Source organism: Pundamilia nyererei, unplaced genomic scaffold (assembly GCF_000239375.1).
Source record: "Pundamilia nyererei isolate P.nyererei 1_Seehausen unplaced genomic scaffold, PunNye1.0 scaffold00033, whole genome shotgun sequence".
In the NCBI taxonomy this organism is placed as follows: Eukaryota; Metazoa; Chordata; class Actinopteri; order Cichliformes; family Cichlidae; genus Pundamilia; species Pundamilia nyererei.
This window is the reverse complement of record NW_005187434.1, coordinates 2,476,106-2,503,420: the sequence shown is the minus strand read 5'-3', so window position 1 is coordinate 2,503,420 and position 27,315 is coordinate 2,476,106. Positions and strand designations below refer to the sequence as shown.

The window sequence follows — 27,315 nt, the reverse complement described above, 5'->3', positions numbered from 1 at the left end:
AGGCGCTCAAATGACTTCATGACCACAGATGTCAGAGCCACGGGTCTGTAGTCATTTAGTCCAGTGATCCTAGGTTTCTTGGGGACAGGGATTATGGTGGAGGACTTGAAGCAGGCAGGCACATGACATGCCTGCAGTGAGGAGTTGAAGATGCCAGAAAACACTGGGGCCAGCTACACCACAGCCACATCGGCCACATCGGCCACCCATTGCTGCAGTGTGTCGTCATCCACACCCAGCTCATTTTTGGTCGCATTCAGGCTCTCCACTTGTTCTCTAAGGATCTTATGATCTAAGAATACATTAATAAATGTCATTCATATTGACATTAAAAGAGTACTGGTGTTTTTCCCCCATTACCACACACATTAAAATGGTTTTTGAAAAAAAAGAAAAAAAATCACCTTTAGATATCTCTGGCTCAAAGTGCGGCCCAGTTGTTCCACTTCCACATAACCGGGTTTAATATAAATATCAGTGTCATGCATAATTCGGTAATTCTGGTCAATTTATTTTAGATGTGTTTTTTATATAATAATAATAATAATTTCAAATATAATAATAATAATAATAATAATAATAATAATAATAATAATAATGTGGGTTTATTTATTTACTTTTAGAAAAGACACTTCCGGTCTCACACGATATGCGCGCCAATAGTAAGCGTCTCCACCTGATGACGTAACAACGTCATAATGTTTTGATTATAGGCGCGGTCGCAGCAACGGGCTCCTTTTTACGATGGAAACCGACGAGAGTGCCGTGTTGATGATCATGTACGAGGATGAGTCGGTAGATATCCGGTATAGGAACGGAGCGCGGTTACAGCTGTCGCCGTGCGGTTCTGAATTCCTGCTGGTGAAAGCCTCAGACTCCCGCCGACATCCACTGCAGCCCGCTGAGAAAGTCCGACAGAGGACCAGGTTCACCATCAGCACATACAAGGTATCGGCACGACGTATGAGGTTTTCTATAAAAACAACTGTATTGCTTTTGTGCCTCTCGTGTTGCCTTCATCTGACTTTCTTCAACGTGATTACGTCACTTGTTTTTATTACAGAAGCTGATGTTGGCTGCACTGGCATTTAGAAATAAGTATGCCCGTCAACCATATCTGCCACATGAACTTATCTCTGCTGAGAACAAAAAGGTATAAAGAACTGGTTGCTAGTCACTGTGTTACTCCCTTAGACTATGGGCAGTGTAATTACTCTCTCTTTGTATGTTCTGCACTTCCTCATACAGCCTTTTTTCAGCATTGATTCAGCTGTACATTGGCCAGAGGTGTCAGCCTCTCTGGCTGAATTCGGACTTGGAGGCGAGACCATCGTCAGGTCAGAGGAGGGACATGCAGTGTTGGTGCTGTCATCCTCCGGTGAAGAATTCACAGTGGAGTTCATGTGCAGCCTCAGTTCTGCTCGTAATCAGCACCGCAGTGTGCAGCAAGTGAGCAGAGATGATAGCTACGGCAGACAAGAGCAAGCGAGCAGTCCAATACCCGATAATACCAGTGATCACACCGAAGTGGTCCGGCACGGAAGAAGAAACATGAGGACAATGCTGACCAGACCGAGGTCTTGTTCTCCTCAGATGATCAGCGATGGGCACCAAAAGGTAGTACTTCCTTCTAATAATAATAATGCCAATGTATCTAAAGTCTGATAGGATGATTGATTTTTCTTCTCTTTCCAGCCTGAACAGGTGTACCAGTCCACCACAGTGGTCCAGCATCATTCATGCTGTGCAGTTGCTCCCAAATGGGCCTACCCTCTTTCCGTGGCTCGCCATCACTGGGCAGCTCGTTTCTCTAAAGCTAAAGATGTAGCGGATAGAGGAGCTAGCAGTTCAAACCAATCAGACAAGACAATAAACAAATTGGACATATCCTGTGAAGACAGAAGGTCCCGTGTTCCTCAGGCGCTGCCTCTCACGTGTCCAACGCCTCATCGGCACAGGTTTGTAGATTTAAAAACAAGCATTTTGTAAACCATTTCAATATTGTTCAGTGGCTGATTTAAGCTTCCGTACTTGTGTATTTAAGGTGGAAGGTTAAAGATCCCCTGGCCAAAGAAGAACACACAGACCTTCCGACTGAGATGGTAAAGGCAGTGTGGTGTCAGGGAGTCACTTACAGGTAACTGTGCAGGTCTTCAGGGCATAAATTACGGTGGCCCTGAAAGGTCAAACGCACTGCAAGTTAAGAAGACTTAACTAACAGTGTGGCTACAACTGTAGCTGCCTTCACCAGTGTATGAATGTGAGAGTGAATGAATAGTGGAATTGTACAGCGCTTTGAGGGTCCCCAAAAAGCGCTATATAAATGCAATCCATTATTATTATTATTATTATTATTATTATTATTATTATTAAAGGCTTGAAGATTCACTTTGAAAATACCAGAAAAGTGCTTGAATGTATTTATTTATTAAAAATAGTCCTGACAACTTATAGCTGTCATTTTTCAAGTCTTCTGTGCCTCATCAGTTGCCTGAAAGCAAAACAATAAATCAGAGCAGAAGCATCCTTCCTGTTGATTCAGTCTAACACCAAAGGTTCTCTGATATCTTCAATTTTCATACTCATGATAAAAAAATCATTGTTGTACAGTATAGAGTGTGGGAGATGGTCCATAAATCTACACCAGAATAGTGTGTTTACCTTCATGTCTGCTGTGTAGGATACTGAGTGGATCTGTCTCAGCTGTTGAGGTTTCCCCAGGGGATGGATCAGTCATCCGCTCTAACCGCAACCTTAACTCTTATTTTACGCATCACAAAACTGAACTCCAGTCAGGGCGGGTAAACTTTAAATTTTATAATAAGAGATTAACCAATACATTTAAAAAACATCTTACAAATTTAGCCCATCTTTACCACAGGTCAAAGAGGTAGCCTACCATTTAAACAACCTTCCACCTGATGTGCTTGGACAGGCCTACTCTGTTTGCTCTATTGTGAGTCGTGCAAGCAGGTAAGCTGCCCCCTCTTCATCGCAGTCTGGTGAGTTAAAGGACTTTTAATTTTTTCCGGTCTTCACCCATCGCATAACTGTTTTACAGGATCCTGGCTTGCTACAACCAGGCCTTGAAGTCACTGAAGTGTCCAGCCTTACCCAGCTGCTTGCAAGAGCTTGAAGTAGTAGTACCTCCTGTTACACCTGTGGATACCTACACTTACACCATTTAAGCTTGTGCACTGCCAGTTACTGAATCTCTTTCTGTTTGCAGGATGGATATTTTTGTAAACCAGCAGCGTTTGAAGAAATGGTGTCCATTCCTGTGCCTGCTGAGCAACGCATGAGTGTGACAGAGGAAGCAGGCAGTTTGTAAGTTGTGTTTTTCTGGTCACTCTGTTGATATTTTGTTGTAAAATTAAAGGTGTTAACAGCTTGTGTGTACTGTTCATTTGACCTCCTGTTCATTTTAGATCAGAGCTCGTTGCTGCAGAGCTTGAGAAGATAAAGCGATTCACCTGTATCCTTCAGTGCTAAGATCAAGATACAACGGGATGCTGACATGAACATTGATGTCTGTATTGAGGGCTTCTCTGTGTGCTCTTTAACATCCTTTGCCCAGTTCTGCTGGAGAACAGTCACGTGCTGAGAAGTGGAAAAGCACATGCAGATGAGGAGGAAAGACCTGCAGACGTCACTTGTGAACCATTAAATGACAACTATGTTGCTGAAGCTCTTCAAAGGACATCCAAAGCAATTCAGGATATTGACGCTCTCGTATCTGCTGCCACACTAACTTAAAACAATCCTTATGTTTAAGCAGGAAGCCATATTTGTGTGTTTGTCTCAATAAAAAAATATAATAAAACTGTATGGAATTATACTTAAAGTATGTATTACTATGTAATGGGGTTGCATAGACTTTTAATATTTTAGTCTACTTAACAACCCCAAAAAAGTTGGGACACAATTTATTCATAATGGAACATAATCGAATGTTTCAATTAAGACATTGTAACATTTTAAGGGGGGGAAAGTTTTATTTTGAATTTGATGGCACCAAAACATCTTATAACCACTGCGTAGCATCCTTTGTTCTCTTAACCACAGCCCATAACCATCTGGGAATTGAGGAGACCCATTGATGGACTTTTGGGTGAGGAATGGTTTACCATTGATGTTTGATAGGGGATTTGAGCAGTTCAGCAGTCCAGGGTGTTCATTGTTGTATTTTTGATTTCATGTTGCGCCAAATGTTTTCAGCTAGTGGAAGGTTTGGAATGCAGCCAGGCCACTTCAGCACCCAGACTCTTTCACTATGAATCCTTGCTGTTTTAACAGATGCTGGATGCAATTTGTTTGTAGTTCTCATCTTCAAACATTAACATTGGCAAATAGTTTATGCTGGCTCTCCTGACTGGGGTTTTCAGCTTAATGTCCCGGATTGCGTTCTATCATCAGGAGGGCATTAGATCACAGTAGGGAGGAAAATCAGAGCTCCAGCAGATCCAATATAATAAATTTCAAAAGGAATCTATTTTGGGGTTTAGTGTAGGGATCAGACTTTCAAAATAAAGCATATTCAGATTGCTCTGACGAGACAGCTCTGTAGTGCTTCTCCTGTCAAAGCAGTGCAGAATAATCAGCATTTCTATAGGTGCTATGACCTGAAGTTGGACTGAAAATCTGTACAACTCAATGGAGACCGCACAGTCCTCTGTGATGCTCCAGTGCTGCACATCACCTAATCAGACAGAGGTCCATCCAGTCCCAGGCACTGCAGTCTCTCTGTCAGGTAGTCAGTAATCCAAAACATTGTTTTAAGTTCAAGGAACTGAACTTCTTTAAATGACCAAACTGATAGATGCAGTAATAGTAAGCATTTGAATCTTCTTTACAGTTCATTTAATGTCAGGGGGTGAATAGCTTTCAATCTATTTTCCAGATCTGTGTTCCCTTGTAACCATAATCTTTGGTTGCATTAAACTACGAACTTGGTGAACTATGCAGCACATTTTGTTTACATTGTAATCAACTGGCAGAGATTGGTTTCCCAGTCTCTGTTATTATCCAGTGGAGACAGCAGCTGCCATTGCCCCAGTGAGTCAAAACAACTAAATAGTTTATGGCTGAAGATTTTTTATTTTTTTGAGCGAGTGACTATTGACACATTTTAAATCCCTGATTTGCCAATCATGTACACTAGCAGAATGATCTATCTAATACACTCAGTAAGCTCATAGATTATGGGGAAGATTAATATAAAATCTCTCATTACAACCCATGAGGATTTAAAAGAAGAGAAAGAATCACAGAGCCATCGCCTACTGTATAACTTTGTATCTATGATGATTCCAGTTCACTAGCTGATGCGCTCAGAGCAAATGTAAATTATAAAGTTGCCTATCATATCTCTTTCTCATGTGACTTTACACTTTCTCTATTTTCAGTGACTTAATCAGCTGTTTCTATTTCCTTTAGGCTGTTTGTTAATAAAAATGTATTCATATTAATTTTAAAATAGGAATACATTAATGTTATTGATGTTAATGTAAATATAATAGGCCTGCTATAAGCTACTGCCATACCATTAACTTTTTTTCTGATTAGCTCACTAATTATAGATAGATAGATAGATAGATAGATAGATAGATAGATAGATAGATAGATAGATAGATAGATAGATAGATAGGTAGGTAGGTAGGTAGGTAGGTAGGTAGGTAGGTAGGTAGGTAGGTTATACAATACTTCTGTCCTTTGGATGTTTCAGATTGGGCCATTAAATTGAGTAGAGATCAGAATGTGTGTGTAGAGTCATTGCTTTTAGAGAGTAAGAGAAAAAGTCACCTTCTTTCATGCATTCAATTGTTAGTTGAAATTAATTTGCAAACAAACAAACAAAGACAAAATACGCCTGTACTCAGAGAGTGTCTATTTATTTCAAATGGTGAAGCCACATTTCGGTCCACTCCCAGATTGACAAAGTGTTCATTGTTATGTATGGGTGACACCAAGTGTGCAAGACGGTTATTGCAGGTATTAAGACCTGAAAAGCTGAACATTGTAGTCATTCATTGTTATTATTATTCTTTTCTCACACCTGTTTTGCCTTTAGTAAAACGGGGAAAAACTAACTAACAAGAAGTTGTGCTGCAATATGATATTTTACTTTTGATATTACTTACTTTTGATATATACAAAAAATTAATGAATAATAATAACTGCATAATAATAACTTGCACATTAGATCATTAAAATTATATTTAAAAACCAGAATAAACTACTTTAAATGTTTATTGACAGATTTTACGTGTGAAAAATAGCGAAGTAATCAGTTATAACTATGAAATGTGAAAGGTCGAGCTGGAGCCACTCATAGACATGAATTGTTGAAAGTTTTTTTTTCAATCAAAACCAATGTTAAATGTAGACATAATAATAATAATAATAATAATAATAATAGGGAAAAGAAGAGGAAGAATATACTTAAACAATAAAAAATGAATGGATAAGGCAAGTCAAAAATTAACTTTACCTGAAATGATAATATTTGTGATAGAAATTATGTGGTGTTGAGATCCCCCTTTGCTAACCCTAACACAGTCGCCAGATCAGAGTTATGCTTTTATCACTGGTAAGATTAGAGGGATATTAAGGAGGATCCAGCTGATCTTAGGTCTGCTGAGGATCTGTTGCGGTCCTTCTGTCGTCTGCTGTCTCGCGATAACCCGCGAAGTTTCCGGTGTTGTGTATGTTCCTGGAAACATGGCGGCCAGCTTCCGCGGCCGTCCTATCCGGAGTCTTCGGATGCGAGGTAAGCACAAAAACCTCGGTTCAGCGGCTGCTGTAAAAGCAGGATATTGCAAAATATGATTTTGTCACGCACGCGATGACCTTGGAGTAATGTCTCGGCGTGTCCGTGGTGTGTGTTTTTGACAGGTCGGAATGACAGCGGGGAGGAGAACGTACCGCTGGATCTGAGCAGAGGTAAGCAGAGGCTTCATCACATCACCCTGAAAGCGATTATTGTTCAAAATGGATGAGGGCGATTTCTGCAAACGCTAGCCCCGCGTGGTGAAAGTCTAGACAGTGTACGCGCTTGACCCGTCACTGCTGTTGTTATTTCGCCATTTTCCCTCACTGTTTGGTCTAAAAACGTCGCTATCGATGTCATAACAACAGGCGGCAACGAGCTAACTTAACTAGCTGAGTTAGCGTTAGCTAGCTGCCCCAGCTAACCAGCCATGAAGACGCTCTGTTATTTTGATCGGCGTGAGTGGGCACGTTAGCCTGTTATTTAGCCAAGTAGCCATAAGAGTTGCAGTCATGCATTTGTCATCGCTAACTGGCTGAGGGAATTGAGTCTGAAAGCTGTGCGCCGAGAAGCATTGAGGCAACACACGGTGGTTCTTCCAGAGGAGCACTGATAACACAGCTGCACAACTTGTCAGATTTACTCCTCCAGCATCAACACTGCATAGCAGTTTGTTTACACGGAGCAGCGGTGTCTGAGTCCTGGAGGCCCAGATCCCTGCTAGATTCATTACAATCGTCTCAACTAGAGACATGCTCACCTGAAATATGTGTGACTGACAACATTAAAATCTTCACCACAGGAGAGTCAATACACTTAACCTATCAGCTGCTTCAGTGCGATTTGCACTATTTACATGTTCTTCCTGATAATACCAAAACTGGGGAAAATAAAGTATGTCAGTTCCCAGAGGTTTAAAGTTATGAAATAACAAATGTGCATACTAAGTTCATGTAATCACTGTGGCATCAATTAAAATGTGATGTATTCATAACTTACTGTAAGATTGGCTCGTGATGTTTACAAATGCTTGTTACCAAAGTAACCCTTTGGGCTGGCATTTTTCTCATTTCCACTTTTGAGCGATAGATTGAGTGCAGTGTTTGGAGCAGTGAGACTGATGACTAATACCGATAGCTGTTACTTTTTGACAAGCTGCAGCGTAATCAGGCTTATCATCTGCTGCGCTTTGTTGTTGAGGAGAAAGTGATCTGCGCAGCTCATTAAGCTGGTGTTTTCCCAGTTTGTGCGATGTTTACATTTGTCTTGCAGGGCAATATCTGGAAGTCATCCCACGCAAAGCGGGCGTTTAGGCGTCGACCACGCTTAGACGATTCTGTTTTAAAATGCGGTTCCTGTTTGTCAAATATTTAACGTAGGATAGTTGAAAGGAACTGAAAACAAAAACACTTCCCGCTCAGGTCTGGCTATTTTAGTGTCTAGCCTTTGTTTTGATTGTACACTCTGCATTAGTTCCAGCTAAACCAACTTCCTTCCTGCAGGATATCTATTACGGTTCATTGACTGATATTATTATGGCAATATGGCTTAACGCCTCCCTTAGTTACATTGTATTTCCTTTTCATTCTCCTTTAGAACCATCAGAAAACTTCCGTGAAATCCTTCAAAATGTGGCCAAACCGCACGGAGTCAGTAACATGCGAAAACTGGGCCACCTGAACAACTTCATAAAGGTAACGCTGTCAAGCTCTGATAATTTTTGCCTCATTTAAAGACAGTTTTGCCTCGCTGAAATGTTGTGAGACATGCAGCTTTTTGAGAGGGTTCACTGGGTTCAGATATCTCACAAGATTGATTAGCTGCTCCTCCTCTGTAGTGTCACCACTGACCTCTCCTTGATCTTTTCCTCTTGGGTGTTGATGCCAGCAGGCCTAGTTGTGCCTGTCACTGTGATGCTGACAGTGAATATAACAGGAGCTCGAGGGATAGGAGAGCACTTCAGTCTAATGTGCATCTGGAGCAGCGCTCAGACTTTGAAATCTGAGATTAATAGTGTCTGGTTATTGTTTGTATGGACCCGAGACTTTGATTTGTTAAAAAAAGAAGAAGAAAAGATTACTTTAGTCATTTTTTTCTCTTCTGGTTTTTAATGTGGATGATAAAAAAAAAAAGAGGATTTAGGAGGATTTTCAGTTCAGCAAGGCTTAAAACACAAATATCCTAACATGGATTGTAACACATGTGAGCATATGCAAGTTTTAAATTCTTTTGACCATGCAGTATAACTGCTCTGATTCACTTAACAGCAGTAAATGTTACTGATGCAGAGATGAATAATAGCTATAATATCCCCAAAAGTTTAATCTGTTCATCTGGACGTAGTGTTTTCAGTGGGAGAAGCGTTTCGTCACTCATCTAAGTGTCTTCTTCAGTTGATTGCAGAATGACTACAATAATAATAATTTTAAAAAAAAGAGTATGAAATGTAAGTTTTTTGCTCATTAAAAAAAATCTGTTTTAGTGTTATCGCTCATCCTTCAGGTCAGCCCTGTTGGTCAGGACTAGTGACCTCTCGAGGGTGTTTTTCTCCTGTCAGCCCAAAACATGCTGGAGTACTCTCCTTCCTGTTATTTTGAACAGGAATAACAGGGGTGGAGAAAATGAGTTAATGATTGCGAGATGAGTGTGAGATAGAAAACTAGCACTTTCTTGTGCCTTGAGCACACTGGCTTTTCTGACTGTCACCTCAGGTGGGGAAAAAAAAATCAAAGCCATGTGCACAACTGTCTAATTTACCACAGTTTCACTCTCTCCGTCTGCAACTACGCTGGGGTCGAATTGGTATAAAGTTTGTCATCTGAGTGCAGGTATTTGTCTGCTCTTCACTTTGTTGTGACAGGTCTGTCTGTGTCTGTGTGCAAAGACAGTGATGTGCAGTATTTTAAGGAAGCTAACTAAAAACCAGTATTATCAGAACACTACTGGTTTGTGGGTATCTGCAGTTGTCCATGCACATGTTTACAGGAGAGTTTAATCCTGATCATAGCTATATCCTGATTTCCTCTTTCACCACACTGCCTCAGACCACTTCTGACTGCCGGTCATAAGCATATTGTAAACAATTGTTGGTAGCTGTGTGGCAAGTGAGTACTGGCCCTCCTACAACTGTGCAGTTGGCACTGGAGCAGGCTCGAGGCTGAGTGAGAGCATGGGTTTGTGTGCCTGTAATCTGTACACCTAACTCTCTTGTTTACAACTGACTGGAGGGTTATAGCCATGATGTGTGTGTGTCCCATTAGAGCACCATGACTCTGATTCCTTATAAGGGTTCCAGGACAGTGAGGGTTAGCTAATCCCCCACCCCCCCGGAGAGCATCACGTGCACCCTGTCCCCATCTCCTCTCCCCTCGTTTGCCTGTTTGGGCTCTGACATCACAGCTGTTTTAAAACAACCCTGTACTCCTTCTTGCCTCTCATCACCCATTCCACCCTGCTCCGTCTTGCCTCATGCTCTGCTGTGCTTTAGGAAATTTATGCTCAACTTTGAGGAACAGTTTAAACCAAAAGTACTACAGTGGTTCACTTTCATTAGGAGACACATGGCAGAATAGACAACTGTGATGGAGGAGCATTGACTTGTTGTGTGATGGAGCCTCAGTGTACCTCTAAGAACGATGTTACAGAACATATAAGACCATATTTGGAACATTAAATATGTAAAATATTGATTAGAGTTCACACTCTCACTAATTGTTGTGTGCAGCTCTACAGTTATTAGGGAGATGTAAACACTCCACATAAGATTTGGATAATGATTACATAGAAACATGGGGCTGACACTTTATAGCTGATTTCAGTCATTTGAATACCCTTCTGGCTTATACTTCGCAATTGCTGTGGCTTTGTTCTGGCAATGTTACCTCTTACACAGTGACAGCAGATTCATTCACTTCCCACATAAAGGGCCCACAAGGCCATTTTTCTGCAGTAAAAGGGAGAAGTGATCGATCTATTTTTTTGTTTGTTTTGCTACATTTTTTAAAATTTCTCTGTCTCCCTCTCTCTCTTTGATTTAATAGTTACAAGTACTGCAACTCTTTATTTTATTATTTCACTGTGTTTACCACAGATTTATATTGTCTCTCATCCTCAAAATCATACGTGTAAAGTCATTTTGAATTGTGGGCTACATACATCCTACTTTGAGCCTACGTGATAAATTTGTAAAATTACAGAAAAAGTAGTAGTAGTAGTTCATTGCCCAGACCGTCGTTTTATAACATGTGAATTTTTCATTGTCCTTTTTTCCTATCTAGTATGGAAACATGTTATAGTACATAGTGGAAAAAACAGGAACTTTTTTCATTTAATTGTTTATACGTTACTTAATTACTTAGCTGTATTATCAATAGCAGTGGTGAGGGGTCTTTTATCAGTAGGAAAGCTGTAAAAGTTATGAAAATACAGTTAAAAGGGTCATAAGTCTGTGCGCTTCATCACATTTCCCAAAGCTGTCCAGTGGGCCGCTTTGGAGTCTTTCCCGGGCTCATTCTGGCCTCCTCCTCTGGTCTCTCAGATCAATAAATAAATTTAAGAAAAAGTGTATTTGATGACTACTCCTTTTATATGCATATTGAGATGTGATTTTTTTTTACGACATACTGCACAGCCTTACCTGCCTTTAGGGAATTGCTAAAGGTAGACATTCATGCTGGAAACAGGGTCACACTGACTGCCAGACCTGATAGGATAGAGAAAATAGGAGCACATATCTAGGCTATGAGAGAACAATACAACAGAGTTAGTCCGACTATTGAAGGCTCTATTTTATGTCCTTTGTGTTTTGACGTACTATCATACAAGCATGTGCTTAAGCGACAAATAGTGGCAAGTGTTTTGCCTCTATGGGTTTCCTACTTAGAGCCTCTAAATGAGTTGAACACGTTTTTTTCATTCACAGTTATCCATTAAATCAACATGTACCTGACTGGGCTCGATTTACTCTCGTCCTTCACTAAAACCATGCTAATGGAGTCATGGCCATATTGAAACCATTTTTATGTTTCTGTTTTATAGCTGCTGTGCAGCATTGGCCACCGTGAGGAAAATTTTGGGTTTACATATGAAGAAATCATCATTTGGTAAGTAATCTCAGCCACCGATAATAGTGTAAGTGTGTCCTATTTAATGTGCGCTTTTTATTTACTCTGGCTGTTAAGCTGTTCTGGATTTGGAATAATGATGACGTGAATGTGCGATTGAAAAGTACCAGTCAATGAAGTAATGAAGGAAATAGTCATATCTTGTGTCAGGTTGTCCGTGCTCTAGTTTTAGTCACTTTATTGTTTGTTTTTAATCTCTAGTCTGCGACTAGCTCTCCTTAATGAAGCTAAAGAAGTGCGTGCTGCGGGGTTGCGGGCGCTTCGCTACCTCATCAGAGATACCAGCGTACTGCAGAAGGTCCTCAGACTACAGGTGGATTACTTGATAGCCAGGTGAGCTCCTGCTTTGAACCACCCAGTCAGGTGTAACAGTTGTTATCTTACTAAATGTTTGGTTTTTTTTTAGTTAAGTTGTTAGGGTGTTTGTAGTACCATGCTTCAGCCAGTCTTCTTCTTCGGCCCAACCATGGTACATGACTGATTGTTATGATTGTGGATTTTTTCAGATGCATTGACATCCAGCAGAGTAATGAGGGTGAGAGGACTCAGGCTCTACGACTTGTCCGAAAGGTAAAAACAAGGCGTGTGTTTTGGTGATCTTTGTTCCTTCTGACCATTTGCAGAGTCGCTCTCATGTCACTCGAGGAATTTGCCCTCACTGCTCACTCCTGTGCCAGCAAAATGCCACCAGAAAGCTCCCGGGGTTAGCAGGAGTGTCAGTGGGGATGGTTTGCATGTGTCTGCAGGCGGGGTTATTTATAGTTTAGTAGTTTACTGTAAATCTTCACACAGCGCTTAGAGTCATAGTGCTGTGGTTTCAGCTTCAATTTCTTGAAGGAACTACCAGTTTTACAAGCACTAAATATGTGACCTTCAGAATAGTCAGATCCTGTTTTGGCATTTCAAAGTTGATCTTCTTTTTCTGGAGTTCTCCAAAAAGCAGCCATAAAGAAAGCAAAACAGTGAAGTTATTTTTTGCCTCTCTTTGTTGTGACTTGTTTTGATGACTCATGTTCCCGTCCTCTTCCTCTCTCTGTAGATCATCACTGTCAATGCAATGCTCTTCCCCACGTCTATTGCAAACTCTTTAATTGCTGTGGGGACCGACGGCCTGCAGGAGAGAGACCGCATGGTGCGCGCCGCCATCGCCATCGTTTGCGAGCTAGGTAAAGTGCCTGGTGTTTAAAGATGCAGGCCGGTGCGGTTGCTATGCATGGTGCTCTTTGGGTGAACAGAAAAACTTGTGGAGAACTATTGTTGTTTGACATTATTATTAATATTATTATTATCGCCATTGCCTGTGTAGCCCTGAAGAACCCAGAGGTGGTGGCCAAACGGGGAGGCCTCAGCACCATCCTTAAGAGTGTGATAGACTGTCAACTAAGTCGCATCAACGAAGCACTTATCACCACTATCCTCCACTTACTCAACCACCCACGCACCCGCCAGTATGTGCGTGTTGACGTCGAGTTGGAGGTCTGTGCACACACACACACACACACACACACACACACACACACACACACACACACACACACACACACACACATAGTTTATGAATTGAGAAGAAGCTTCTGTTTAAAAATGAGCCACTGTGCTGGGAGCCATTCCAGTCAGGATTAGCAGAGCTGTAGGTGCCCGTCTCTTTCCCATGGAGCTTACAGTAATCAGTTACAGCATTTCTCCAAAGCCTCATTGTCTGTAAACACTTGGGACAGTAGCAGCTCATCACTGCAGGCACACAGATGTTATATAACATGTGTAGCAGGTTAATTATTACTGCAAGATTTTTCCTGACAGTAGTAAATAGAGATGTAATTTGAAGCTCGCTTTACTGTTGTTTTGTATGCATCAATTTTCTCTGTTTTTGTTCTCTGTTCTCCAGCAAATCCTCGCGCCTTTCACTGATTTTCACTACCGTCACAACGCAGACACGGCTGAGGGGCAACTCAAGTGAGTGTGTGTGTGTGTGTGTGTGTGTGTGTGTAGGTGGTATGAAGAGCCTGTGGTTGAACTGTGCATAGAGAGAGAGAGAGCGAGAGAGAGGAGGGTTTGTGTAGTGTTTTTGTTAGGCGACCCTTGTTGTCAGGGTGGCTTGACTCTGCAGCGGCTTGCCAGAGGATGTGAAGTCAGATTTTTATAAAAGATCTTGTATGTTTTGTTTGTGTTGTGTAGTCTGAACAACCACCGGCTGAAAGATCATAACGATGTTGTGTGCACAGAACATGATGTCCAGTCTTTAACGTGTGTTTTTCTTGTTCACAGGGAAGACAGAGAAGCCCGTTTTTTGTCCAGCCGAATGGCTATAGTGGCTGCTTTCCGCTCCTGGTCTGGTAAGGGCTTTAATATTATTCTTACTGTACATACTTGTTAGGAATACCCACTGTTAAATATCTCCTATTCTCTCTCTCTTTTTTTGTCTCAGGAATTATCAACCTATGCAAGGCTGGAAATTCTGGAATCCAGTCTTTAATTGGCTTACTTTGCATACCAAATATGGAAGTTAGGGTGAGTAAAAAAATGTTTGGCCCTTAAGGAAGTTTGATATTCAAAAATACAGATTTTTCTGATTCTTGCCTGTGAAGATTCCAATCAAGCGATTGTTTTTATTGTGCAGCGGTTAGATGGAGTTGCGTTAGAAATTAAAAATCAACCAAAATTTCCTGTATGAAACAGCCTTTTTACTAATGTTAAGTCTGCTTGGCTTCAGAGGCTTAAAGCACAGAGTGTTTTTGCCATGCCATCTTATCAAACCATTGGGTTCTCTCAAGCTTGCAAATCACTGTTTTACACAGCATTAACATTAGTTCTAACTGTTCTTTTCCGCTACTTAACAATGCAGCTTTTGCCATATCTATATAATTATTTTTAACCAATTTTGCAGAAAGGCTTGTTGGAAGTGTTATATGAGATATTCAGGCTTCCTGTGCCCATTGTAACGCAAGACTTCACTGAAGCCCTTCTAAGTGTTGGTAAGTAAAAAATATCAAATTTTCAAATCATTTAATCCCCATATAAAAACAAGCAGTGGAACTGTTATATTAAGTATTTGATGTAAATAGCACATTTCACTAAAGTTAAGAGGGGAAGCATGAGATTGGAACAGTTATGTAATATAAGAAGGAAAAAAAACACCTGGTTGAAGATCTGACTGCTTGTTAGGTTAATAAGTAACACAACGGGGTGTGAAAAGACATTCCCAGAAAGGTTGAGTTGTTCATGAGTAAAGATGAGAGGGGCTCAGCACTTTTACTCGGTTTGCCCACTGAGTGTGAACATTTTTTTTTTTAAACAGTTAACACTAAATGTGTAATTTGGAAAAAGAAAAGCAGAGAACAATGCGACTTAGTCATCTATCGCACAAAATATCATTAAAGATTTGGAGAAAATGGGAAACGAGACAGCGTCAGAAAACCAACACTAAATGACCGTGGTCTTCGGGCCCTTGTGTGACACTGCATCAAAAACAGGTTTTTGTTGGGTTTAGAGCATCGGTCCTCAACCTTTTTTGCGCCACGGACCGGTTTAATGTCAGACAATATTTTCACGGACCGGCCTTTAAGGTGTCGCAGATAAATACAACAAAATAAAATGATACGACCAAGACAAAAGCTGTGGTGTTTTGTAAATATAATAATAATAAACGCAAATTCACTGTGTTATTGTGCAACTTTATTAGCTGCGTCCTCCTGAAATGCGCCAACAACAATGAAAGTAACATCCTCCTCTCTGCCCCTTAATGCTCTCTGGTCACTATGGTAACACGCAAATATGTCTTTCAAAATAAGAAACACAACTACAACACGGAAACCGAGTTAACGATAAAAATCCTGAAAACCATACATTTCACACCCGAACCTCAACTCTTGTGGCCTGGTGCCAGATGACTCGCGGACCGGGACCTGTTCGTGTCCCAGGGGATGGGGACTTCTAGTTTAGGAACACTTCTGAATATTGTTATCTGTGGACACAGTTCATAGTTGGATCCACAGATACAAATTAGACCATCCAAAAATCCAGCTGTCCTTCCTGAGCCAACCAGAGCTCATTTAGGAGGGAGAAAGCTGCCCAGTGGTCTCATCTGCTTCATTCTGTTGTGTAAAGAGGGGCCATCTTGTTTATTACCAGGATCTGCTGGGGTTTGGAGATTAATTAGTGCACATTACATGGATAACTGGGCAAATCTGTGAAGGCCCAAATAATGCTTAATGATACACAGGGTAGAAATTTTTGGAGCAACATGATCATAAAGTCCATTTGAAGGAAAACGCTTTCATTTTAGCAGGACAGCACCGAAGCACAGTCTGCATGTCTACATAATAAAATGCATTTAGTGACCCACTGACTACATTTGGTGTGTTTTGAACTAAAAAAAAGTTAGCTTAAATTCTAAATCACCAGGAAACTACGACACGTTTGTGCTTTTGTTCTCTGACATAGTGTGAAAAATGTTCCAGCTCCACTTTTTTGAAATGTGTTAATGCAATCAATTTCAAAAATTAGCATTTTGTCCTGCTTAAGATTAAAAAAAAATCTTTGTTTCAGCATTTCATATGTTATCTCAGTACAGCCTTTCTTTTAGACCCCTAGTAGGTCCATGTTTTACACACACTGACAGACTGGTCTGTTTGCTCTGTTCTCCTTCAGACCCCGCCAGGTTCCAGGACACCTGGAGACTGTCTGACGGGTTTGTTGCTGCCGAGGCCAAAGTCATCCTACCCCATCGGGCCCGCTCTAGGTGACAAACGAAAGCACAGGATAGAAATGAAATATATTGACAGAACTGTTGTCACTTCAGTGTGTAAACAAGCCATAAAATGATTTTTATCTGCTCCCTTTATTAGGCCTGACCTAATGGACAACTACCTGGCATTTGTTCTTTCTGCCTTCATTTCCAGCGGGCTTTTAGAGGTGAGCTGACACAGCAAAAGCACAATAGGTTTAATTTACTCAGGCTAGGAGTGTGTGTTTCACAGTATTGTATTAACAGCTTTTGGGTGGCTTTTATATTGATGTCCTTCCTTGTGCCTTTATTTTTGATACTGTAGGGCCTTGTTGAAGTTGTGACCAGTAGCGATGACCAGCTTGCTGTCAGGGCCACCATCCTTCTGGGAGACCTTTTACACATGGTAATAAAAAAAAGTATCATTTTGTGCATTTCTAAAAGTTTCTAAGCTATATCTTTGTTTCTTTGACTCCTTTGGCTTCTTTTGCTATACTCACCAAGGTTTTATTTCTCTCTTGATCAGGCAAATACCATCCTTCCTCATTCCCATAGTCACCACTTGCACTGCCTTCCCACTCTCATCAACATGGCAGCCTCCTTTGACATCCCCCAAGAGAAACGACTGTGAGTACAAACTGCCACACACGCAATCACTCTTGCTTTTTTTATTGTAACAAAATAATTTCCTCTAATCTTTAGTCATCATCCTTTGCAGTGTTCTCTCATAAAGATGTTCTTATCAGTAGTGCTGATTTCAGGGCTATAGACTGGTCATTGACTCGCTGGTAACAATCAGTCGCTAATAAAGCGTGTCCACGACCGGTTGACGAGTGGTTGCTGGAGGTTGAAAAGTGGGTGCTGCACAATAAGCTTCCTTGGATTTACATTGGTTGCAAGCAGATTGCCGTGGTCACCTGTAGTTCGTGTGGAAGAAAAGGGAGCTGTTCGCCTTCAACGTTCAAAGTTGTGCATTTTCAGTGATAACGTTGGCATCTTCTATGTCACACCAACTCGATCATTTTGAAAATTTCATCCAGCCACTACTCGCCAACTGGTCGCCGACTAACTTGTAGGATTTACTTGAATACGTACTAGTTGTTAAACCACTTTTAAAACATCCTCCATCTTTGTCTCTATGCGCTCTAGGCGAGCAAGTGCAGCCGTCAACAATCTGAAACGTTTCCATGAGAAGAAGAAGAAAGGTTTGAAACCGCACAGTCTTTATCTGGACCACATCATTCGCAAGTCTGTGTCGTCACATAACCGCAGAGATTCACGTGTCCACAAAGACATCTATGTCATTAAGGTAAAGATCAACATCTTTCACGTATTTTCCATCTTACGGTTGGTCTTGGCTTTGGCTTCTGTGTGTTTGTTGCAAAGTATGTGGTGTGTTTAGTGTAGCTAGAAAGAGGGAGGCTGTTATTTGCTGCAAACCTGATTTGAACAATTTAAGCCAAAAGTTTAAACATTTAAATAAAAAATAAAAAAGTAGTTTTACTTTCATATTTACAGCTTCTGTTTTTTCTGCTTCTGTGCTCAGGACACAGAAGAAGCACTGATGATGAATCTGCGAGACAGTCAGATTCTCAACCACAAGCAGAATTTGGAGTGGAATTGGTTGCTTATTGCCACCATCCTCAAGGTCAGGCTGTTCTCATGTACCACCACAGACTCGATGTTTTGTTTTTACATGTGTAAAAGGGTATTTTTTTGTCTTCTCAGTGGCCAAATGTAAACCTCAGGAACAACAAAGATGAACAGATGCACAAGTAAGCCTTTTTTATTTAACCACAGCTCATTACAAGAAACTGAATTTGTTCAGCGTGTTTTTCTCACATCCTGTTTTACATTTCTATTTGTTTTTGTCTGATGCAGGTTTGTTCGGAGGCTGCTGTACTTTTATAAGCCCAGTAGTAAGTTGTACGCAGGGCTTGCGTTGGATCACCTAAAGGCCAGACAACTCACTGTGGTTGGCTGTCAGTTTGTTGAGTTCCTCATGGACTCCGATGAGGTTAGAGAGGTTTACACTGATGCTCGTACTCTAATTTATTTCTTCTTTTTGGTCATTTACGAACCCACCTTTGTTTTTGACGCTTTAATTTTTCCCCCGCCATCAACCAGGATGGCCAGGGTTACCTGGAGGACCTGGTGAAGGACATGGTATCGTGGCTCTCCTCGTCCTCTGGAATGAAGCCCGAGCGCTGTCTGCAGAGTAATGGCCTGCTCACTACACTCAGCCAACACTACTTCCTCTTCCTGGGGACGCTCTCGGCACACCCACAGGGAGTCAAACTACTAGAGAAATGTGGCCTGTTTCAGTGGTGAGTGAGCAGAAAAGTCTTTAATCTATTTTGAGCTTTTCCAGGCCTGCAGAGTGAAATTGTGTCAGAGCTGTTTGATTAAAAACATCCTGCAAGGTGACATTTGCACTTTTTTTTCTCCCCTCTATTTTCAGCCTGCTGAATCTGTGCTCTGTAAAGAACCAGGATGCTGTGCTGAAACTCGCTGTATCCACACTGGACTACAGCAGAGATGGTCTGGCCAGAGTGATCCTCTCCAAGATCCTCACTGCTTCTACTGATGTAAGCAAGCTGTTAAAACACTAATATTGTAATTAGTAGTAATGAGGAAGTTGTTTTTTTTTTCATGCACAGTGGTCAGCAACCTCTTATCACACTGCCACATTTGCAGGCATAAAATAAACTGAATCATCTATTGCCAAACTTGCCCTTTTTTCTTTTTCTAAACACACCCGATCACCTCATTTTCCTCCACCCACCACACCTTCTGAGAAGTCGTAGGCCTCTTGGCAATTAAATGTTCGCACCACCCCTGATCACACAATACTTCTTGTCTCGCTGTGCAGACGTGCAGGCTGTATGCTACCAAGCACCTCCGCGTGCTGCTGCGTGCAGGCGTGGAGTTCTTCAGTAGCTGGGGCATGGAGCTGCTGGTCACACAGCTTCACGACCACAACAAAGCTGTGTCCATGGAGGCCCTGGACATACTGGATGAGGCGTGTGAAGACAAGGTGAGTGATGATGCCGCTTAGATTGTTCTCAGCAAAGCAATTAAATAATAAAATAGCAAAAGCAGATAAGATTAAGCCCATCGTGTTATCTGACAGTTTCGTTTCGTGCCCATTCTGCTGCTTTACAGGCCAACCTTCACGCTCTAATCCAGCTGAAACCAGCTGTGTCCCACCTGGGAGACAAAGGCCTCTTACTGCTCCTCAGGTAGGTGTTTACCACTACAACATTACAAAAACAGTGCGTCACTCTGAAATAGTCCTTCTTGAACACACTCTACATCTTTTTTCCCCTGCATTTTTAGGTTCCTGTCCATTCCTAAAGGTTTCTCCTACCTCAATGAGAGGGGCTATGTCAGCAAACAGCTGGATAAATGGCAAAAGGTATTATTCAAATATCAGCAGACAGCTTAATGAAATCTCATTTAAAATATTCTGAAATCATGTGGCTATAACAAGGACACATACAAATGAGTTTCCTCCCCTCACCCCAACCGGTCACGGCAGATTGCTGCCCGTCTCTGAGCCTGGTTCTGCTGGAAGTTTCTTTCTGTTAAATGGGAGTTTTTCCTTCCCACTGTCGCCAAAGCGCTTGCTCATAGTGGGTCATATGATTGTTGGGTTTTTTTCTGTTTTCTTTGTATTGTAGGGTCTTAACCTTGCAGTATAAAGCACCTTTGAGGCAACTGTTGTTGTGATTTGGCATTCTATAAATAAAATTGAATTGAATTGAATATTAAGTAGACTCTGTGCATTGCAGGAGTATAATCTTAAGTATGTGGACCAGATAGAGGAGCAGCTCAATGAAGCACTAACAACTTACCGCAAACCTGTCGATGGAGACAACTACGTCAGACGCAGCAACCAAAGGTAAGAAGGGTGAAATTTGGGGCCATTCGATGAGCTGTAGCAGTGAATGGGTTTTTGACTGTGCCTGATTTCTTTGGCCATGTCTCCAGGTTACAAAGACCAAACGTCTATCTCCCTGTGCACTTGTATGGTCAGCTGGTTCACGATAAGACAGGCTGTCATTTATTAGAGGCTCAGGTAAGGTCTCTCTCTTCTCTTTTTTTTTTTTTTTTTTTTTAACTAAAATTTATCATTCAGCTGTTCTGTAGGACTAAAGTGCCATTTGTCTTTTATTTTTGCCCCATCTGTCTCCAGAGTGTAGTGCCTGACCTTAGCTACACGATTCGCTCCCCGATGCTGGACACCTGGGAGGGCATCAAACAGCTCAAAGCTGCTCTCTGGGCACTAGTCAGTAACGCAGATTAATCCATGTCACATAAGTTAATCTTTAATGATAATACAAAGAAATGGGCTTGATTGTGGTTGTTTTTCGTTTTGTTTTTTTGTTTTTTCAGGGCAACATTGGCTCTTCAAACTGGGGTCTGAATCTCCTGCAGGAGGAGAACGTCATTCCTGATATTCTTGCATTGGCTCAGCACTGTGAGGTGCTGTCAGTGCGAGGGTGAGCTTTTCTTTCTTTGTCTTTTATTCAGTTACATTAAAAAGCGTTACTATGGAACATGTAACGTCAGACTGTTTTTTTGTTTTTTGTTTTTTTTGTATTTGTATTTGTATTTGTATTTTGACTGTCACTTGGTGTCCACAGGACATGTGTGTATGTGCTGGGTGTGATCACCAAGACCAAGCAGGGCTGTGAGGTGCTAAAACAGTTCGGTTGGGATGCAGTCAGACACAGTCGCAGGACGCTGTGGCCCGTCACTCCAGACGAAGTGGACACACAGCTGACCTCTGAACTTTCTTCAGTACCGAGCACGCTCAGTCTAAACTCGGAGTCCACCAGCTCCCGCCACAACAGCGAGAGCGAGTCTCAACCAAGTACGTAGCACATTGCCTTTGCTTTGTCACCATGTTCTCCAAAACGATTGAAATTTATGTTTTGTTTCTTTAACAGATCTCTATAATAATCAGTAATTATTGCTAGAAGTTGGACGTTTTTAATTAATTTCATTTCTCTTAGACATGTACATCCTGGATGATGACAAGTGTGATGTTCTGGACCAGTCGGATGAGACTTCTTTATACTTACACTCCAAACCAGTCAAAGACCGTAGCCCCTTTACAATACTGGCCTCTACTCGCTTCGTTCGCACTCGCTTCCTGAACTCCCTGTCTCTCCCCAGCAAGAAACTGCGCTCCACCAGTGACCCCAAGACACCATCGGGCTCCCGAACCCCCACTGAGCTCAAGACTGGGAGTATGAGGCGGAACAGGACAGTGACAGAGCCCTCTGTCTACAGCCCAAACCAGGGGGACTTTACCCCTATCTTTAATGGCCGAGGAATGCCAAAGAGTCCAACGGTCAGTCTGGAGACATCATTTGTTGGGACAAGAGGGGGCTCAGAGGAGCACTTGGTGGATGGCAGGCTGTCGAAGGGAGGAGGCTCAGGCCTCGGACTTAGTACTCTCGGAGGCCAGGGGGCTGCAGAGCAACATAGCCGGGAGAGAGAGCAGAGCAGCCGGGAGCGTCTAGCAGGAGATGGCGGCTCTTCTAGCGGAGGCAATGTAGGAGGGGGTGGCGGAGGTACTCAGTTTAAAAGCCGCAGTCAGAGCTTTAACACGGACACCACAACGAGCGGCATCAGCTCCATGAGCTCCAGTCCCTCTCGGGAAACCGTTGGTAACCCGGAGCATCCGGAGGCCGAACCAGATTCCTCTGACTGCGTGAGCCTCAACACAGTAGTGTCTGCCAAGACTGTCAAAACACTCTCATCCCTCACCCCCCAGTCACAGACTAACCACATGTCCACGTCCAAGTCCTCCACTGTCTCTCTGGTACCTCCCGGCTCCTCCCACACCCTCCCCCGCCGGGCTCAGTCTCTCAAGTCCCCCTCAGTGACCACCATAAAAAGCCTGGCTGATTGTAGCTTCATGTACACCAGCCCGAGAGACGCGCTGGGCTACGCTACGCTGAAGAGGCTTCAGCAGCAGAGGATACACCCATCTTTGTCTCACAGCGAAGCGCTGGCTTCACCTGCCAAAGATGTGTTGTTCACAGACACCATCACTATGAAGAGCGGCAGTCTCGATTCCAGACTAACTCCCCGCAGGTAAGTCGGCTCCACCGCAGGGTTTGCTTCATGGAAACGGAACATCTTAACCCATCTCTATTATTCTGTTGTCTTTTTGAGCGTATTTAATTTAGGTTTGGTGCCACGTGAAGATGTTAGCCATCAGCCTAAAGAATGTTTAAAAACATGCCTGAACCTGAGTTTTCGCTTTTAGTTTTTTTGTACCTTTGGAATGACAGATTTTTTTTGGGGGGGGTGATGGGTGTCTTTTTGTGCACCTTCTGCTGTGTCTGTCAGGATATCAGATAGGAGGGTTACCTGTCCAGAACCCAGCGCCGTAAGTTCGTACCGCAGGCTGTCCAGAACACTCGTACCGCGGTGGGTGGACCTAGCTTGTGTCCTCCTTTAGAGATGTAGCTTCTAGCACCAGTCCAGACAGATCAATATGTTGTTGCTGCTTTAGTAGAGTACTAACTGCTCTTTGCCTACAGTTGATCCATCAGTGCTTTCCTGTTGTGCAAGTAAGTCCCACGTAGACTGGTGAATTTCTAGTGGCCCACCTGTGACCCCAACTTAAAAATATAAATGGCAAACAGGTAGAGATTAGTGCAATTTGATGTTTTACAATGTGTCTAGTATAAATGCATCACAGTGATAAGTCATGCATAGAAAAAATGTGGTGGGTAAGGTAAGTTAGTGCAAAAAGCAGGACCAGAAAATAAGGAAATGTGAAAGAGTGTGAAAAAAGAGCTAAATCTCTGATACAAAGGTGTAACAGATGAGTTCATAACTCTTAACCTGTACATTACCCACTGATTGCACTAGAAAAAGAATTCATTTATAACTTTAAACCTCAGACAATGGAGACAAAATGTATTTTGCTGCCGCTGCTCTGATGGCGTTCTGCAGCAAAAAAAAGTTTCCCCTCTCTGTTCTTTTACCAAACATTTTTTCCCATTTATTCCCCATGTTCCTTTTCTTTCCCAGCCTCTCCCCCCGGATCCTCTCATGCACCTCTCCTCTTGCCCTCCCTAGGTTTCTGAAAGCTCTGAGTTTTGCCTCTTTGGATAAAGAAGAGCTACTCAGTCCAATCAACCAAAGCACCCTGCACCGCTGCTCTTCAGTACGCTCCATGGTCTCCAGCGTCACCTTCGGATGTAACGACGACTACATTGGCCTTGCACTGCCGATGGACATCCATGACATGTTCCACATCAGAGACTCTGCCTACTTTCAGCAGAGGATCAGCCCGCCATCGGAAGAGCGGAAACGTTTTCTTTTCGGTGATGGCGATGGTAACGTCCACTTTGCACATAATTAAATAAACTATTGAAAGCTTATGAAAGAAAGAAACAAAGCTGCACAAAGACAAGAGACTGATTTCTGTTGGTGCTTATCACCTCTGTAGGTGATCGTCCTGCCCTCCCAGTGCTGAAGCAGCAGTTTAGTATCTCAGAGCTGATTGTGCACCGAGGAGACACCCCGAACCACATGGTGGGCTCAGAGGAGACGGGCCTGCAGGTTCACACTGAAGAAAACTGCCTCTACTGCGTGGGAGCGATCGTCCTTGGATACCCCACCCAACCACTGATCAATAGCACACACTCTCGTACAGGTAAGCTGACACGCACACATTCAGTCATTTGAACGGATGCGGATTGAACCTAACAAATACTTCAAGGAATGCTTTTTTCTTCCCATCTTTTCTCGCAGATTTTGTCGACTTTCCATCATGGGGAGGCCAGAGCGGCCACCGCCTGGAGGTGATGCCACAGTCAAAATTTTCTGGGGTGTCAGGCTGCAGTGATGCTGCTGTGTCACAAGGTTCAGTCTCTGGCACACCTACACCTGGTGACATTGTCATTGGTAAGCTCACAAATAACCACAATATGCTAAATTAAAAAGTGCTGCTTTGTTCCAGTTGAAAGTCGTACTGTCTCCTTCTCCATCAACTCATTTGTTGGACCTTTTTTCTCTTTCCACCTGTTTCCTCTCTCTTTCTCTAGACCATCAAAGCAAATTAGAATGACAAAGGAAGTCTTTATTTAACTAGGAAAGTCTGTTTAGTTTAATCTTTTTTTTGTTGATGAGTGTCCTAAAATGACCAGTGGCAGGACAAGTGAGTCAAACGTTGTGCCCTGTGGAATATTCAGTCCTTAATGTTTGATTAAAGTTCAGTTCTGTGGAATAAGCAAATGCAAAAGCCCACACACACATTGATACTTCAGCATAAAATTGCAGCATTAATAAGAAATAAAAGTTAAACCCAAACTCCCAGACATTGACAATGAAGTAATTTCTTGAAGGTTTAGTTTTGAATTTTCATTCAATGTTTCTTATTCCAAGAAATGATGTAACAGAATAAGTATTTAAAATGAAGTCTTAGGGAGTTTATTAGTTTTACAAATGACTTGAGATCACTACGTGGTTGGTTCCAACATAATAAGAATCACATTTGAATGAATTAACGAGTCAAACAAATCTCATCATCCACACTGCTCTGCATCAGTTTTCAGCTCTCCTGCTCAGGCCCAAGTGCCGCCCCACTCAGCTGCTCTGCTCTGCATTTATGGATTAGTTCTCCACACTCTGGATTCTCCCCCCAGTTCAGCTGCGCTTCCCACACTGCCCCGCACAGCCAGCAACCAGTCCAGTTCCCCATTTGTGTCCAATAACACACTCCACCCAGCTCTGCCACGTCTCCAACAACCCACTCAGCCCTGCAATAATTAATCACGTTTTATTGAACTTTATCAATCAATCACATGCCGCTAGCTCTGGATCAGTTTATAGCAGTTTTTATATCAAACTATGTATAAACAATAAATGTTGCTAGGAAACCTGGCATGCTGCAGGCTGATTTGACTGTTTTTCTTCTCATCCCACACACTTCAGAATTCACTGTATGATGAATAAACCCAATTTTAGAGACAGTAATAAATTATGAGGAGATGGGGTTATATTTTAATTGAGTTACTTTATTTATAAAGTGCCATTGGGTGATAATGAGTCCCTTGGTTTTGTGAACGTAAATAAGAGTGTATGTATAAATATTCGCTTGCTTCCCTCAGGTGGCAAGGCGATATCCGAGGACGGCCCCGCCTCTCGAGTCTTACTGAGGAAGGAGGTGCTCCGCCTCATCATCAACCTTAGCTCCTCCGTAGGAACCAAAGGCCACGAAACAGGACTACTGACGTAAGGCTCCTTTTCCCCCTTTTGTGCATATACTCTGGATGCATTTTAAAGTTGTTTTTCCAAGGTCTCTAAAATATTTCATCTCTCTTCAGGATAAAAGAGAAGTTTTCATATGCGTTTGATGACATTTGCCTGTACTCGGAGGTTTCTCATCTCTTATCCCACTGTGCATTTCGCCTGACCTCAAGACGTTTCATACAAGAACTTTTCCAGGATGTGCAATTTATGCCAGTAAGATCAATTGAAACTTGATTTGAAGTTTTTTAAAACGGACTGTGTCCTTGTGCTTACATGTTTAATCACTGTTCTTCTTTTGGTTCTCCCCAGATGTTTGAGGAAGCAGAAGCAATCCTGACAAAGCAACCAAAACCTGTTGAAGAGGACGCTGACCCTCCTGAAGAATCCTGATCATCCCATTTCTCCCCCATCCCTCCTGCTTTCCCTGCACAGCTGCAGACCCGGCTTCTTATCACCCTGAAAGGAAGACAAAACTGAAATAATATGAGTTAAGGCTCTGAAGATGGGGTGGGGCATTTCGATGTGTTTCTGGTGGATTTTAACAGCACCACAGCCAAGGAAAAAGAGGAGATGGTCATCAGTCACCTTACATACGAGCTGGAAACAAAGGACGTCAGCATCTATAAACAAATGTAATCCGACACACCTAATGCTGTCTCAGACTTTTTTTTTCTTTTTCTAAATAAAAACACAGGAAAAAGGGGGAGCAGTTTAACCAAATACTGTTTTCAAATGGACTGGCGATGTCGAGCAACACTCAATAATACATCAACATAATGCTCAGCGACAAGCTAAATCATTAGGACAAAGACTCGAGCTGTGTTTAAAAAAACAAACAAAAAACTATCATTTTTTCCCTCCTCTTTCCAGAGGTGGTCTTGTTTTTTTGTTTTTTTTTCTGTAATGAAATAAGTCATGTCGTCGTGTCTGCCCAGTGGTTCCTCAGACCTTGCGTTCTTTTCTTTGACAAAACACTACAGAGGGATCCTGCTGATTTTAAAACGTACCTGGAGCCTTCATATCCCACCCCGACTCGTGATCTGTTCTAGCCAGATATGTGCTTTTGCTTCTCTTGCCTCTCTACTTCTTACAACCTGTAGCCTCTTGTCAGCACAGGTAGCCAATTGCTTTTCTAGTTCTTGTATCTCAGACAATCAAACATCACTAGTATTCTATTTTCTAAAGCATTATATCTACCACCCTCACGCAGTACATGGGAAGAATAGCACGTAATTTAATGCTAGTTTATGCCATCCTTTACCTGCTAAGGACTTCTCGTGGTTTTTTTCTTCCACTGCATTTTTAGCGAGCTTCTCTGGAAGTGGGTCGATCCTTGGAAAGACGCTCTGAAGATTCATTGTAGATTCAGTCCCAATCTCTGCTCACACGTGTTTCCAAACTCTGCGTAAACCCAG

At 42.2% G+C, this 27,315-nt stretch overlaps 2 protein-coding genes across 5 annotated transcripts; both read left to right on the top strand.

Moving 5' to 3' along the window:
* Positions 1-669: 669 nt before the first annotated feature.
* On the top strand, positions 670-3,823 carry cunh5orf34 (chromosome unknown C5orf34 homolog). Its single transcript, XM_005729501.1, has 11 exons — positions 670-948; positions 1,064-1,153; positions 1,249-1,617; positions 1,696-1,958; positions 2,045-2,137; positions 2,681-2,801; positions 2,882-2,973; positions 3,062-3,137; positions 3,230-3,327; positions 3,429-3,475; positions 3,578-3,823. The coding sequence occupies exons 1-11, from the start codon at positions 745-747 to the stop codon at positions 3,754-3,756; spliced, it is 1,632 nt and encodes a 543-aa protein (XP_005729558.1). The 5' UTR covers positions 670-744; the 3' UTR covers positions 3,757-3,823.
* A 2,873-nt stretch (positions 3,824-6,696) lies between these two features.
* Positions 6,697-26,550, top strand: LOC102204269 (rapamycin-insensitive companion of mTOR). Of its 4 annotated transcripts, none has more exons than XM_005729499.1 (38): positions 6,697-6,769; positions 6,895-6,942; positions 8,366-8,463; positions 11,807-11,871; positions 12,094-12,225; positions 12,399-12,462; positions 12,932-13,058; positions 13,199-13,368; positions 13,778-13,845; positions 14,158-14,225; positions 14,318-14,400; positions 14,777-14,864; positions 16,540-16,630; positions 16,737-16,803; positions 16,941-17,021; positions 17,142-17,242; positions 17,765-17,924; positions 18,162-18,263; positions 18,344-18,390; positions 18,497-18,632; positions 18,743-18,942; positions 19,077-19,203; positions 19,488-19,652; positions 19,781-19,857; positions 19,955-20,033; positions 20,410-20,519; positions 20,609-20,696; positions 20,814-20,906; positions 21,014-21,120; positions 21,265-21,494; positions 21,637-22,726; positions 22,985-23,065; positions 23,723-23,982; positions 24,096-24,302; positions 24,401-24,553; positions 25,759-25,882; positions 25,975-26,113; positions 26,210-26,550. In XM_005729499.1, the coding sequence occupies exons 1-38, from the start codon at positions 6,721-6,723 to the stop codon at positions 26,288-26,290; spliced, it is 5,256 nt and encodes a 1,751-aa protein (XP_005729556.1). In that variant the 5' UTR covers positions 6,697-6,720; the 3' UTR covers positions 26,291-26,550. The 4 variants fall into 4 exon arrangements, with proteins under 4 accessions (XP_005729556.1, XP_013765386.1, XP_005729557.1 ...); XM_013909932.1 differs by having other exon boundaries at positions 23,675-23,982; XM_005729500.1 differs by lacking the exon at positions 22,985-23,065.
* Positions 26,551-27,315: the final 765 nt, after the last annotated feature.